Raw genomic sequence first — 14,096 nt, forward strand, 5'->3', positions numbered from 1 at the left:
CTGGATGGCTCAGTCGGTTAAGTGTCCAACTTCGGCTCAGGTCACGAAAGCCAAAAGGTTTGTGAGTTCGAGACCCATGTCAGGCTGTGTGCCGACCGCTCAGAGCTGGCTTCAGATGCTCCGCCCCCTTGCTCTCTGCACCCTGCTGCCCTGCTCGCGTGTGCTCTCTCTCAAAAATGAATAAACTTAAAAACAAAAAAGAAACAAAAAAAATCCAAAAACAAAAACAAAATCACGGACACACAAGCAGATCAGACATGACCCAGAACTAAGAATTTTAGGGGCGCCTGGGTAGCTCAGTCAGCTAAGCATCTGACTCTTGATTTTGGCTCAGGTCGTGATCTCAGGGTTTGTGGGTTCGAGCCCCACACTGGGCTCTGTGCTGACAGCATAGAGCCTACTTGGGGTTCTCTGTCTCCCTCTCTCTGCCCCTCCCCTGCTCATGCTCTCTCTCTTTCTCTCAAAAACAAATATTTAAAAAAACAATATTTAAAAAAATCTGTTCAGACAATGGACTGAACAGATGACTGACTGATCAAACATGGACTTTAGAGGGCTCCTGGCAGGCTCAGTCCGTGGAGCATGTGACTCCTGATCTCAAGGTCATGAGTTCAAGCCCAACACTGGGTGCAAAAATTACTTTATAAAAAAAAATTTTAATGGACTTTAAATACTACTGATGTATTCAAGGGCTTAAAGACAAGTTTGCAAATTTTGGCATAGACCTAGATACTATTTGAAAAGACAAATGGAAGTTTTGGAATTTAAAAATAACTGAAGCCCCCCAATCCTCCCCAGACGGTGCAACAGATTATACAGAGCTGGACAGACAACAAGCAACCTAGAAAATGAGTCAGAAGAAACTGTCCAGATTTAAGCATAGAAAAACAAATATGGCAGATACAGAAAAGAGCACAGGAAACACACAGAATGTGGTGAAAGGCTTTAATGTAAATGTAGCTGAGACCCCAAGAGCAAAAAAGAGTGGAGCGAAGGCAATACCAAAGGCAGGAGGGCTGAAAACTTTCACAAGTGAAAACTGTCAAGCTGCAGTGTCCGGAAATACCCCCGACCCCGGCAGAATAAGCAGAAGCACACTAACATCCCACAGCAGCTGCCGCAAGCCAGACGGAGGAGGCCTGTGGCACAGCCAGAGGGAAGAGCCCGGTTGCCGGCGAAAAAAAGCGGCCAGCTTCCCCCACGCCACTGCTGGTGTCAGAAGGCAACGGAAGACCCTTCCCCGGCGCCATAGAAAATGCCTGCCACCCTCACACGCTTCACATGGCAAAAACCCTTCGGAGACGGAGGCAGAAACAAACATTGTTCGCATAAACGTCTATCGAGAGGCACGGTCCTCAGCAGACCTGCAGGTGTTCAAGGAAACGTTAAGAGGTGTTCTTCAAACAGGAGAAAGAACAGAGAAAAGGTGAAAAATAAACACGCAGGTAAATCTGAATGCGTAGAATGTTTTGTGAAATCTAAAATACGAAGAGAATTAAAATCATAATAGCTCTAGAACAGAAGATGGGAGAGAGGGAAATAGAGTTTAAGGACTCCACGCTGCTCCTGCTGCCTGGGAAGCAATCACACGACACATCTCGAAGTACTGATATCACTAAGTAAAAAGTACACATTATAGGAAAGCCTGGGGAGCTCAGTCGGTTAAGCGTCCGACTCCTGATTTCGGCTCAGGTCATGATATGGTCATGAGATCAAGCCCTGCATTGGGCTCTGTGCTGACAGCACGAAGCCTACTTGGGATTCTCTCTCTCCCTCTGCCCCTCTCCCCTACTCACATTTCTCTCTCAAAAAATAAAAATAAATTTAAAAAAATACAATTTCAGGGGCGCCTGGGTGGCTCAATAGGTTAAGTGTCTGATTTCCGCTCAGGTCACGATCTCACGGTCTGTGAGTTCAAGCCCTGCGTCGGGCTCTGTGCTGACAGCTCGGAGGCTGGAACCTGCTTCGGATGCTGTGTCTCCCTCTCTCTCTGCCCCTCCTCCACTACTCTCACTCTCTCTCTCTCTCTCTCTCTCAACAATAAACATTTAAAAAAATTTTTAAAAAAGACAATCTCAGACTGAAGTTGAAACCCAGCTATTTGCTGGATACAAAAACTCTCTAATTGTGATACACAGGAAGCTGAACGTAAACACATGTATGCATGGCACACGTACGATATTTGTGCATGCACACGTGCACGTAGGCACGTGCATTTTACAATACCACCTAAAAGAAATCAGGCGTGGCTACACTTGCATCAGAGAACGCAGACTTTAAGGCAAGAAGTGTTACTGTGAACAAGAAAGAACATCTCGTAACCGTCCAAGATCCAGGGAGATACGGCGATTCCCAACTGGTTTGCGCTCAGTGAGATGGCCTCAAAACACTTCATGTAAAGCTGACAACTAGAGAAATGGGCAGATTCACAACCACAGGTGCCACAGGGGCTGGGCGGAGAAGGCGCCCGCCCCTCCCTGTGGCCTCATCGGTGAGCACGGAAGCCGCGAGCACGGTGGGTACGCGACGCCCCACAGCCCCACAGCCGGCGACCGGGACTCCCTTCTCAAGAGCTTTACCAAAACTGACCGTAAGCTGGACCATAAAACAAGTCTCAGCAAACTCAAAAGAACTTGAACTCACACGCTGCACACAGGCGGGGCTGAGCCAGAAGCGGTAACTACAAAGAACTTCAAAGCCCTCATAAGTTTGGAAATGAAGGAACACCCTTCCAAATAACCTATGGCTCAAAGAAAAATTAGAAAAAAAATTTGGAGAAAACATGAATAATCAACTTGCAGGATACAGCTACGCTCAGGAGGAATTTATAACACGTGCCTATTTTAAAAAAGAGACCTAAGGCCACTGGCACCGTGTCCCGGCACTGTGTCCGAGCTCAGGCCCACCGTGGCCTGTGTGGGCAGTTGGCACCCGGAACAGGAGCCCCTGCCTCCAGCCTCTGCTCCCCAGCTCCCCACCCGCTGCCCCTCAGAGTCAAAGGCACAGGGCCCAGAGTCAAGGACGTACACAGCAGCCAGCTCCAGTGCCCAGGACGGCCTGAGACGCGGTGGGTCCACTCCCCCATCCTTCACAAGCCAAGGGGACAACGCCGTGCGGGGGAAGCGGCCCGAGCCAGGTCCAGACAACGAACCCCACACGGCACCTTGCCCCCTTTACAACACGAGGAGCGAGGAGAGCCAGGCTGCGGAGGGCTCCAGAGGAAAAACACGCTTCCACATTTCCTCCGTGGGGTGCCCACCTGCCCCTCCGAGCCCCACACCAAGCAGAGGAACCACAAAGGGCAGCTCGGGTCTGACTCGGGGCCACACCGCCTGCTCTCAAGAGTCCCACGGTATGCCGCGGCCGGGTGGACACAGGGCCGGCCGAGGTATGCCGGGGAGGGGACTCTCTGTGCGGGTTCCTCGGGAGCGATCGACGGCAGCCTCGCCCTGCTGCCCCCCATGGGGCCAGAGACACAACCATCAGGAAGCTGAGCCCACAGAAGGGGACACACCACAGGACTGCTGTCCCCTACTAAATTCAGCTCCAATCCTTCTCCAGAGGCCTAGACCAGAAGGTCCAGCCTGGGGACACCGTGTCCCACCCCCCCACGTGTCCTGTTCCTTCACCCAGCTGCCTTTAGCAGGAAAGAACCCCACCCCCAACACCAGGCCTCTGGGGCACTTCCTCCCAGGCAGCTCCCAGCGCCTGTCCCTGGGGGTGAGCGCCTGTCCCTGGGGCGAGCGTCCCTGAGCAAGAGCCTGGCTGTTGCTCTGCTCTGTATCTCAGGAGCCCAGGGGTGGGGGGCGGTGCTCCACTGGGAGAGCTCCTGGGGAGCTTCCAAATCACACACCTGCCCTTCCTCTGTGAGGCAAAACCTTTGGGCCAGGACGTGCCAAGGGGACAGCTGGGGCACACGCCCCCAGCCCACTGCCCTGGCTCCAGCCCCAAATGCCACAGGGGGCAACAGACAGCAGGAGGGGTCCACAGCCCCCAGCCCTCCCAGGGCCAAGGTATGAGCCTCCAGTCAAGACAGGTCTACCTCAGCCCCGGTGCCCACGGGACAAAAGGGGCACTGAGAGGCCAACCTGCTGAGGCCGTTGCCAACTACCAACTGGATGCCCAGGCCTCTCGGGGCCACCCACAGTCCGGGGGCCGCCCAGCCTGAGGATCTCTGCGTCCTCCGTCTGTCTGCGCCTACAAGGAGTTTGCCGGCTTCGCTCCCGGACGCTGCGCTAGGATCTGGCACTCAGGACGCGTTCACGGCGGCCAGTCTGGCCATCAGCCCGCACCAGATTCCTACCACAGACCCAGGGCAGGGCTTGGGGACAAGAGCAGGGCTCTCCCGGCCCACCTCCTCGCCTGCTGGACTTCTCTGGTCACACAGCAGCCCCCGTGCCTGCCACCATACCCGGGGCCATTAGCTTCCCCCCAGCCCAGGGCCCACCCCCGTAGGGACACCCAGCACTCGCTCTGCAGCTGGCACGCAGCCCAGAGGGTTGGCACACTCCGAGGCGTGACTCCGCGGGCCACAGAAGTGGGCACAGGCCCACAGTCAGGTGCAGACTGCTGCCCACAGAGGGAAGGCCCAGCGCACCCCCACCCCCACCCCCGGCCTCACTTTCTGCCTCCGGGAGCTGGGTCACCCCGAGCTCCGTCTGCACAGCAGTCGCTCAGTAAACTTAGCTCTCTCCTCTCCTCTGGCAGCCTCCCCGAGAGCCCAGCGCCAGAACGGCTCAGGAGACTGGCAGCCTGTCGGCAGAGGTGGAACAGGAAGACATTCCCAGCACTCCGCTGATGAAGCAGCGGAGGAACTGACGGAGTCCCCCTGGGGCCGGGAGAGGCAGGCGGCAGAGGACTGCAGGCCCCCTGCCGCTGTAGGCGTCCCGCGCCCTCTGTCCCCCTGTTCCGGGCAATCCCAGATGAAGAAAGCCGAGGCTGGGCTCTCTCTGCTCAGAGCGCCCCCATGGCGTCCTGGGCCCCTCTCCGCCCTCTGGCCCTTGGAAGCCCTGCCCAGCCAGGCACCCCCTCCCTGCCTCTCTGCCAGCTGGCCAGTCTCTCTGTCTTCTCTCTGCCACCAGGAGTCACACCTGGGCTGTCGGCCCCTCCTTTTCACCCCCTGCTGTTGGGGCCTTGCCAAGCCGCATGTCTAGCCCAGCTTAGGGCTAGGAGACACTCAGTGACGTTCGCTTCCTGGGGGCAGAGAGAGAGGAGAAAGTGGCAAGAAGACACGGGGCCCCACGGGCAGGGGCAGGAGGCGCTGGCTGAGCTGTCTCCTCTCCCAGAGACCTCCTCTTCCCCGGCCCCCTGCCCTTGCCATGACGGCCCGGCACCGTGCGGGGGCACCAAAGGAAACCGGTGCCTCCTTCCCGCCAGGACCTCACCCCGGCACGCCAGTGGACACCCAGCACGGGACACTGCTGGTCGGGGGGAACGCGGGGGCCCCCTGACGAGGACCCACATCCGTGTGGAGCTCTGGCCACCCGTGGCCCTGCCTGGCCCGAGCACACTGAGGACCTGGTGCTACCGCAGGTGTCCATGGCGAGGGTACCGTGGGGGGACAGAGGCATGGGGGGGGGGGTGCCCCAGGGCCCCAGGGGGAGGAACAAGACCCCAGGCCTGAGAGAGGGTGTGCCCAACAATATCCTGACAGCTGTGGAGAGGTGTCGACTTCCAGAGACCTGGAAGGTCATGCCCCACCTCCAGGAAGTGAACGAACCCCCACCCTTGCACCAGAAGGCCCCCGCTGAAGCTGGCCCCCTTTCCTAGGGGTGAGAGGGGTTGGGCCCAGGAAAGGTGGCAGGACAGGGGGGTGGAAGAGCCTTCGCCCGCACCCCAGTGCCCGCTGACAGGTGGGCACCCGCGAGCCCACCAGGCTGAGAGGGACCCTCACACCGGGCTGGGAGCGGTGGGCGAGGAGGCCCGCAGCGCGTCCGACCACCAGACACAGAGCCCCAGGCCCACGGGAGGGGTGTCCCGCTCCCCAGGGACACAAGCTCCGCCGCCCTGAGGACGCCACTCCTCCTGCCCCAGCCAGACAGGCTTCACGGCATCACTCGGGAGCCCCCCAGCTCTGTGGTGGTCACGGCTTCCCTCGGCTTCCCTCGGGGCTCCGAAGCTGCCCAGGAGCCAGGCAAACGCGCGCGCGCGCGTGCGCGCGCGCGCACACACACACACACACACACACACGCGCGCGCGCACTCCCACGCCAGTCCTTGCGGAGCAATTCATTAGCACGGCCGCGACAAACTGAAATCCAGGCCTCCGATGCGCCTGATAATTTATGCAAGGCTCCAGGATCGCTGCCGCTGCTGCCTCTCGCAGCGCCTAATTCAGCACTTTCTCTTTTCCTTAGGAAAGCAGGACTCCGGATTTAACTGCTCTTTACGGCATCTACCCTGGTAAAACCGAACAAGACAACCACGCACCAGCGAGCGCCAGCCACGGCAGACCCCTCCGCGGCAGCCAGCCCGGCCAGCCCCCACCAAGCCCCGCCCAGCCCCCTGACCTCCCGGCTCCTTCAACCAGCAGGGCAGCAACCCCCCACACGACCCTTGGCCCCATCCCAGGTGTGGAAGGCTCCCAACCCCTGGGCTGGCTTCCCAGCACCTGGCGACACAGGAGGGACACGCCTCCTTAAAGTCACCCAGCCCGGGCCCTCCCTGGCCCCCCTCCCTCCCCTGCCGCGACACAGGAAGCCCTCCCTCCTCCCCCTCGGCTGGGGCGGGGGGGGGGGGGCAGGAGCCAGGGCCCTCCTGAGGCTGGGGCCAGAAGTGCCAAGTCCCTGACCACGGCACAGGGCCTGGGGCCCGAGAGAGGTGCCCCTGGTGTCGACGGCAAGATTCCCATGCCCCAAGGCTGGAACGGGCAGCCTCGGGCTAGCTCAGTAGAGGAGAGCTAGCCAACCACCACAAAAGGCCCATGTCACGTCCAGGAGGCTAGCCCTGGGCGGGCAGTGACGCCCCTGCCCCCAGCTTCTTTGCTCCTCAGGCACCGTGCCCTAGAGTCTGGGCACTACCCGACAGCCTCCCAGGGAGGCCACCCAGTTCGGAGGGCCCACCCCGCCGCCTGACCGCACCCCCTCTAAGCTGGCCAGACCCTCCGCTCCCCACCCTCCCAACGGCCATCGGCACCAGTGGTGAGAACAAGCCTCCTCCCCGTGGGGGCCCAGGGCGACATCTGGGACTTCCCTCTGCTCCCCCTGCCCACCGACCCGCCCGCAGCCGTAACGCCGGCACACGCTACACACGGGCCTGCCCGGCACCGAGCGGGCCTGGGGCTGCCTCCCAAGAGGGACGCTGCAGTGCTACTGCCTGCCCCACGGCACCCCGTCCCGGTCACTGGGTACCCTGGCCAGAGGGGGGCCCTGTCTGCCCAGCCCTGGCCTCTTCCATGCACAGGGAGCCACAGGCCTTCCGAGAAGGAAGCAAGGGGAGAACTGCGTTAGAGAACTCCCCGGGCCACTGCTCAAGCGGCTGCTGGAGGAGCGGGCCGGCAACGGGTGGGCCCCCTGAAGGCACAGCCCGAGTCCCCCAAGTTGGCGCCCGCTCAACGGGAACCCCGCAGACGTCTCTGCACAAACTGGGCGGCACACCCAGATAGTCTGAGAGGGCCTGCTCTGACCTCTCCAGGAACCACGGGACAGCCCTTCAAGCCCCAGGACAGCGGGCCAGGTGCCCTTGCCTGAGGAGCCAGGAGAGGAAGGGCAACGGGCAGGACAGCCTGCAGCGTCTCCAGCCAGGGGCGGCGGGGGGGGGGGGGGGGGGGGGGGGGCAGGGAGGTCCACCACTGAGCATGCATCGGGTCCCTGCTCCGGGGCCAGGAGGAAGGTAGAACGGCCACCCAAGGGGCTTGCTGAGGCGCCCAGGTCCTGGGGGAAGGGTGGGTGCAGGGCCCGAGAGAGCTCTCGTGGGGAGACACGCCCTGAGCCCTTCCTCGGAGAAACCTGGACACAGGGAAGAGGTGCCCCACCTCTGGCTGGGGTCACGGGGTGGTCCCCCCCAGCACCGGGCAGGCCCAGCCAGAGATCCCCCCTGCTGCATACCAGCTCCAGGGGACTGTCACGGGCTGCATGCTGAAGACCCGGCAAGACCCGCACAAGGGTCCGAGACCACAGCTGCCTTTTCTGCCAGTGACCTGAGGCGAGCGGACACCCCACTTTCATCTGCAACAGGGGACGGCAGTTTCTCCAGACCACGCGGCCCACACGGCGGACAGAGGTTTGGGGGCAAAGTGGCAGGGTGCGGCCTGGCTTCTGGGAAAGCCTTGGTCTGTCCCTGAGGCCGCCGTGAGAACTAGGCTCTTCCCGCCAGCTGCATCCCTGCCCCCGCAGCCCTGCGTGACCGCCAAACCCTCACCCTCACCCTCACCCTCACCCTCACCCACCACAGCAGCCCCTCCTCTGTGTGGTCCGGGGCGTCCTGCACAAGGCGCCAGGCTTGTGAAGCAGGGGAGGGAGAGGAGGGCAGAATACCGTCATCCTGAGCAGGGGAGGCACAGGGCCCTCCCACCCAAGCGGCTTCTGGGAGGTGACACCACCACCCACCCACCTGCCCACCCACCCATGGCTTTTCCTTGGCACACGACAGCAAACATTTCCAAGTGGCTGGCAGGGACCCCATGCCCTGCGGCCACTTTGAAGCCCCCTGGCCCAGGGCACGGGTGCGAGTGGGCTGGGAAATACCCACTCTATACAAGCCACGCTCCAGGCGCACACCAAGCCTGCCGCCTCAGGGTGGCCCGAGTCACGGCCTTGGGCCCAGCGTGGACAGAGACCAGCCGAGCTGGCCCAGACACCCGGACCCTGCAACGGAGCGGGGGCCAACGTGAGCCGTGTGCGCTGTGGACACCACAAGCTGGAACCACCAATTGCCACAATTACATGGGTGGTAAATCGGAACCCGTTCTTGAGGTCTATGAGAGGTCTTCTTGTCTCTGCTTTCTCCACTGTTTGGACGCCCTGAGACGGATCAAGCAGGGTCTCTGTGCAGCTAAAATGTGGCAGACCCCACCAATCCTCAGCAAATGGAGCTCCCCTGGGCCCCTCCTCAAGTGTCACCTCCTGATACCCCAGCTGCCAACAGACTCATCCCCAGAAGAAAAGTGGAGGAAGGAAGGCGAGAGGCAGAGAGGTGGGGAGCACAGGAAGGGGGGGGTCACACGGTGTCCCCAAGGGGCCACCTGGCCCACCCCCCCCCCCCACCAAAGTCTGACTCGGGGTGAACCGGGCAGGAGGGTCGGAGGGCAGGGGAGCCCGGGAGGGGAGGCCGAGGGAAAGGCAGAGGGGAGACAGCAGGAGGAGGAGTCGGGCAAGATCTTCATAGTGCTCAGTCCCCAAGGCCCAAGGCACCAGCGGCCACACGGCTGCTGAACAATGCAGTTTTGAATTCAATTAAAGCGATTATCTGTTGTGCCAAATAAATTGTGTACAGCATATAGCCTGCGGCACTTACACCTCCGGGCTCATTATTCCCTAACTGTTTCCTCCTGTTTATGCGCTCTCAAATTAAATTGCTGATAATATGCGCCAAAATAAAAAATGAGCACACCTTGTCCCAGGAAAATTGATTCTCCCTTTTCCTGAACCGGCGATTGCCAGGTTTTATACACTCTGTTCCTGGTGATCATTAGTAATTCAATTTTCTTTTTATTAGCCCCCTTATCTGCTGAGCAATATAGTGGCAGAGCTGACCTCTTTCGCACGGGTAAATGTTTAAAATCTTTTCCCTGATTAATTTTGCCAGTTAAGAAAAAGAGGAGAAATGGCCCGGCTCTTAGCCATCACAATGAATAAAGCTTAATGTTGATTGTGATGGAATTTCTAATGCCAGGGAAATTGATTGAACGCGGCAATTACACTGCAATAGTAACTCAAGGGAGATGGGATCGCTTTCTCCTGGCCGTAGCCTTTTGGTTATTTAAAACAATCCAATTTGCAAGGATAATTATGTATTAGTGTTTTATCTGCCACTTGAAATGAACAGGGGAGTTTCGATACTGGCCTAGCATTAGCAGGTTATTGCTGCAAATTACTTGATATCTGCTTTCTTTCACATAAAGAGGAAATTAGGCAATCAATTACCAGAAAAAGGTGGACGGACGAATAAGAGGGGCAAGGACGCCCTCTGCTGGCCACCAGGCCGTTCGGCAGGGCTGAAGAAGGGACCTTGGTGGGGGCGGGCAGTTTCAGGAAGCCTGACCCTTGTCCTCACTCCGTTCCCGCACTCCCCCGCACCCCCCCCCCCCCGCCCGCACTCGGCAGGAGCCCACAGGGGCTCAGGTCCCTCCCCTACACTGCTCCAAGGAAGTCTGGACCTGAGCCAATGGTCTGTGTGGGGAAACGGGGAAGGGAACCCTCAAAGCGGCCTGTCCACCACAGGAAGGCACGGCCGGAGGGCTCCGAGCCCGAGCCCGAGCCCAGGGTCTGCACTCCAAATGCCCACGGCAGTAAACGGAAACTTGTGTGTGAGGCAGCTCGCAGTTGGCCTGGGGACAGGCAGGTGCAGCAGGGGAAGGAGGGACACAAGAGAGGGAAGCCTGTGGACCCTACAGAAGAAGGTGCTTGGGGGAGTCACCCACTGACTCCCTGGTAGTCCTCCAACCAGGGGAATGCTCGTCCCCACTCCTGGTCCCACCACAACCTCCTCGGCCAGTCTCCAGGTCGCAGGGTGGCATGTCTGGAGCCACGTGCCCAGCGTTTTAGGCCCGTGCACCAGCATCTTCCCTGAGCTTCCTGCCCACTTCTGAGAATGAGGACCCCACTCCTTGACCTGGCCACAGGCTCTTCCTGGCTCACTGACCCTCCAGGCCTGCCGGACACTCCCCCAACACAGCCACCTCGCATCCCCGAGCATCTTCATGCAGGTCCCATGGAGGTCCCATGTCACCGCCCCCTGCCTTACGGAGGCCTGCCCCACCCGCCCATCATCAGGTCCCGCCTTCCCTCTGGCCTCGGCCCCTCCCACCCTCAGGGAAGCCGGCCACACAGGACCCCTCTCTGCTCCTGCAGCACGACAGAGCTCATTCCCACCCGTGCCCGTCACCCGCGGACAGGCACAGCATTTACGCCTCTCTTCTCCTCACGCCGGTCTGTCTGGATGTCCCCTCCTCAGAGACGCCAACCGCTTGGCTAAAGCTGACCACCCACCCCTCCCAACAGCTCTCCACCGCCTTATCCCACGTTTCCCTTTCCTCTGAGCGCTTGTACCACCTGAGAGGAGCTTTTCAGCTAGTTTACGACACCCAGTAGCTGTCCGTCTTCACGACAACGACGCGGCTCCAGCACGTCAGGGCCCACGGGAGCCAGCACGCTGCCCTGCACAGAGGCCCTCGATGCACGCTCGCCGGATGGTTGGGGTGATGGTGAGGCGTAAGCGGGGAGACGCAGGATGGTGGAGGACACGTGAATGGAGGATGGGGGCTGGAGGACGGATGGGGGATGGGGGATGGAGGGCAGATGGGGGGATAAGAGGGTGCGCGGATAAACGGATAAACAGGTTGAGGGAATAGCGGATGGAAGGTGGATGGATGGATAGGCGGATGGACGAATGGACGGACAGACAGTTGGATGGATGGGGAGAGGATGGAGGGAGGGGATGGATAAGTGGATGAGTGAGCGGAAGCTTCTCCAAGCCCCTCCCCCAACAGGCCTCTCCCCCCCACCCCCCACCCCGCCAACCCCTGCACTTTCCGGCCAGGGCAGTGGGGATGGAGGGTTCTCCTCTAACTACAAACTTATCCGTTCGCCCCCTAGTGGAGAGAAGTGTAAAGGCAGGGACTGTGTCAGCCCCCTCCCCCCAACCCCATCTTGCCCAAAGCCTTTCTCCTCCTCTCACACAGCACTACACACCCCCACCAGCAGGAGGCAACCTCCACGTCCTCAGGCGACACCCGCTAAAGCTCTAGGCCCAGACAGAGAACGGTCATCCCAGGCCCCATAAGCAAGGTACGCAAGCATGTGGGCCTGAGCCTGCGGGCACCGCTCCAGGGTGACACACAGACCCTCCCCGCCCATAAACCCGCAGACCCAGCACCCCCGTCAGCCCCTCACTCCTCCAGGCCATTGTCCACCTGGCAGCCACAGTTGAGTGTCCTAGAACATACCGGCCTGGGTCGCTATGTGAGGGTGCCAGCTCCAGGCCATGGCCCCAGGACGCGGCCTACGTGGCCAGTGTCCTTCTCTCCCCAGAGGCCCCTCAGCCAGCAGCTCCGGTAGCAGGCCCACTGCCCGCCGGTCCATCCAGTCCGCGCCCACGGCAGCCCCCGCCCCAGCCCCCAGCCGCACAGAGTCCTCCTGCTGGGAGCAGGGAAGGGCACACGGCACACCTGACCACCTGCCTGGCAGGAAGGCTCAGCTTTGTTTGGTGGCCCCAGAGTCGTCCGCCCCCTGCCCCGTCCGGAGAGGGGTCCGCGGCTGCAGGCCCTCAGTAACAAGTCAGGAGAAGTATTCGTACGAATAGCGCTCCTTCCTCTGGGGTGCCTGCTATGGGGAATGGCAACGGTCTGGCTCAGGCCTGTCTGCCCCCACACCAGGCTCCTTGGGGACACGGACAGCAGAGGCCTGGCCAGGCCACAGTCAAGGCCAGCCCCACTGGACTCCTGGGAGGGCGGCCAAGCTACACCAAGAGTACAGGCTGAAGAGGTCGAGTGTGCGCACCTGGGATGCCCTGCAAACCCCCCTCGGCGCCCACCCCTCCATTAGGACACCCTGCACCTGGGACACAAGAAGGGTATGGAGGGGCCCAGGGCGCGGTCTGTGTAACCCTGCCCCACTCAACACCTGGCTCGGCAACTCCACGAACACTTGTTTCCAGGCCCGGCAAAGGGGGGTGACGCCCGGCGGATGCTCACCGGCGTTCCGGGAACCCAGCTCTGCGGAGCACTCTGGCCCCCAAGAAGGCAGGGCAGGAAGCAGGGAGCTCCCAGGCCAGCCAGAGGCAGAAACCCCAGCTTGGGTGCCGGCGGGTCTGAGAGCAGCAGGCCAGGGCGGCCCTTCCGGAGGGGCGGATCTGGGGCCCGGATCACACTGTCTGCTCGCTCTCCGACCCGCTAAGGAAGGGGAGCTTGCACACGGAGGACCCAGAAAGCTGGGACCAGCTGGGCCCACTTGGGTCACAGTCAGCCACCAGGCACCAGAGCCACAGTCCCCGATTCCCCTCAGCCTCCGTTCAGAGCAAGAATCTGCAATAGCCGTGGCCACTCAACACACTGCCGCCTGTGACGGGAACATCCTTCCCCAAGGTGCCTCACGCGACACCCCTGGTACTCAAGTTTCACTGAAATATCACCATCTTGAGGCGCCTGGCCCAGCCACCCAATCTCCACTTGCCCCGACCCACCCTCCTTGGGGCAAGTCACTACGGAAACGTCTTGGCGCCCGTGGGCTAGGATGCAGGCGGCAGGAGAGTGGAAGGGACCGCCCCGCCCCATGCCTCCGAGACCCCCAGCACCCGGAGCAGGACGCAAAGGGGCCTGTGGACACGGCCAGCCCTGAGCAGCGTCCCGGTGTGACGGCTCATCTGTGGGGACAGACGTCCATCCGGACCGCCCCTCCACTCCGGCCCGAGCCACCCGCCGCCCCCCAGGCTGAGCGTCCTCGGGACGGGGAAGGTGGCTCGTAACAGGCGAGCGGAGCGGGCGCTGCAGGAGATGGCCCCCTCCCCCCGGGCCTACCTTCCTTGGTGGGGGGGTGGGCCCGGCCAGGAGGCAGGCAGCACAGCCGGTGCCTGGTGACCTGCGCCAGGCCCTTGTTGGGGTTCTTCCTCAGCACGGGGCTGCTCTTCCCCCGGGGGGCCTGCCTCCGCCGCAGGCTCAGCTGGCTCTTGGCGGTGGCGGCAGGCGGGGCGCCATTCTTCTTGTCGCAGGGAAGGCTGCAGAGACAAAGAGCAGGCAGGTCCCAATGGGCCCCCCCAGCAGGGCGGCTCTCCCCATCTACCCCTGCCCGTCCAGACCCCAGCACCGTGGAATCACCCCGGGAGGTCCCAGCCTGCCCGCCTTCTCAGCAGCGGCCCGTGCGCTCCTCCCCCACTTGAGAGCCCGGAGCCGGGGCAGAGGGAGAGCGGCTCCCAACCCTTGACCCCCACCCGGTGTATCTGCAC

At 61.2% G+C, this 14,096-nt stretch overlaps 1 protein-coding gene across 2 annotated transcripts in view; it reads right to left on the reverse strand.

Moving 5' to 3' along the window:
- The window catches only part of ZC3H3 (zinc finger CCCH-type containing 3), an 88,257-nt gene that overhangs the window by 70,471 nt on the left and 3,690 nt on the right, over positions 1–14,096 (reverse strand). For both annotated transcript variants that reach the window (XM_042972819.1, XM_042972818.1), the window contains exon 3: positions 13,672–13,868. In XM_042972819.1, coding sequence (XP_042828753.1) covers positions 13,672–13,868 — 197 coding nt within the window. The remainder of the gene's footprint in view (positions 1–13,671; positions 13,869–14,096) is intronic.

Source organism: Panthera tigris, chromosome F2 (assembly GCF_018350195.1).
Source record: "Panthera tigris isolate Pti1 chromosome F2, P.tigris_Pti1_mat1.1, whole genome shotgun sequence".
NCBI lineage: Eukaryota > Metazoa > Chordata > Mammalia > Carnivora > Felidae > Panthera > Panthera tigris.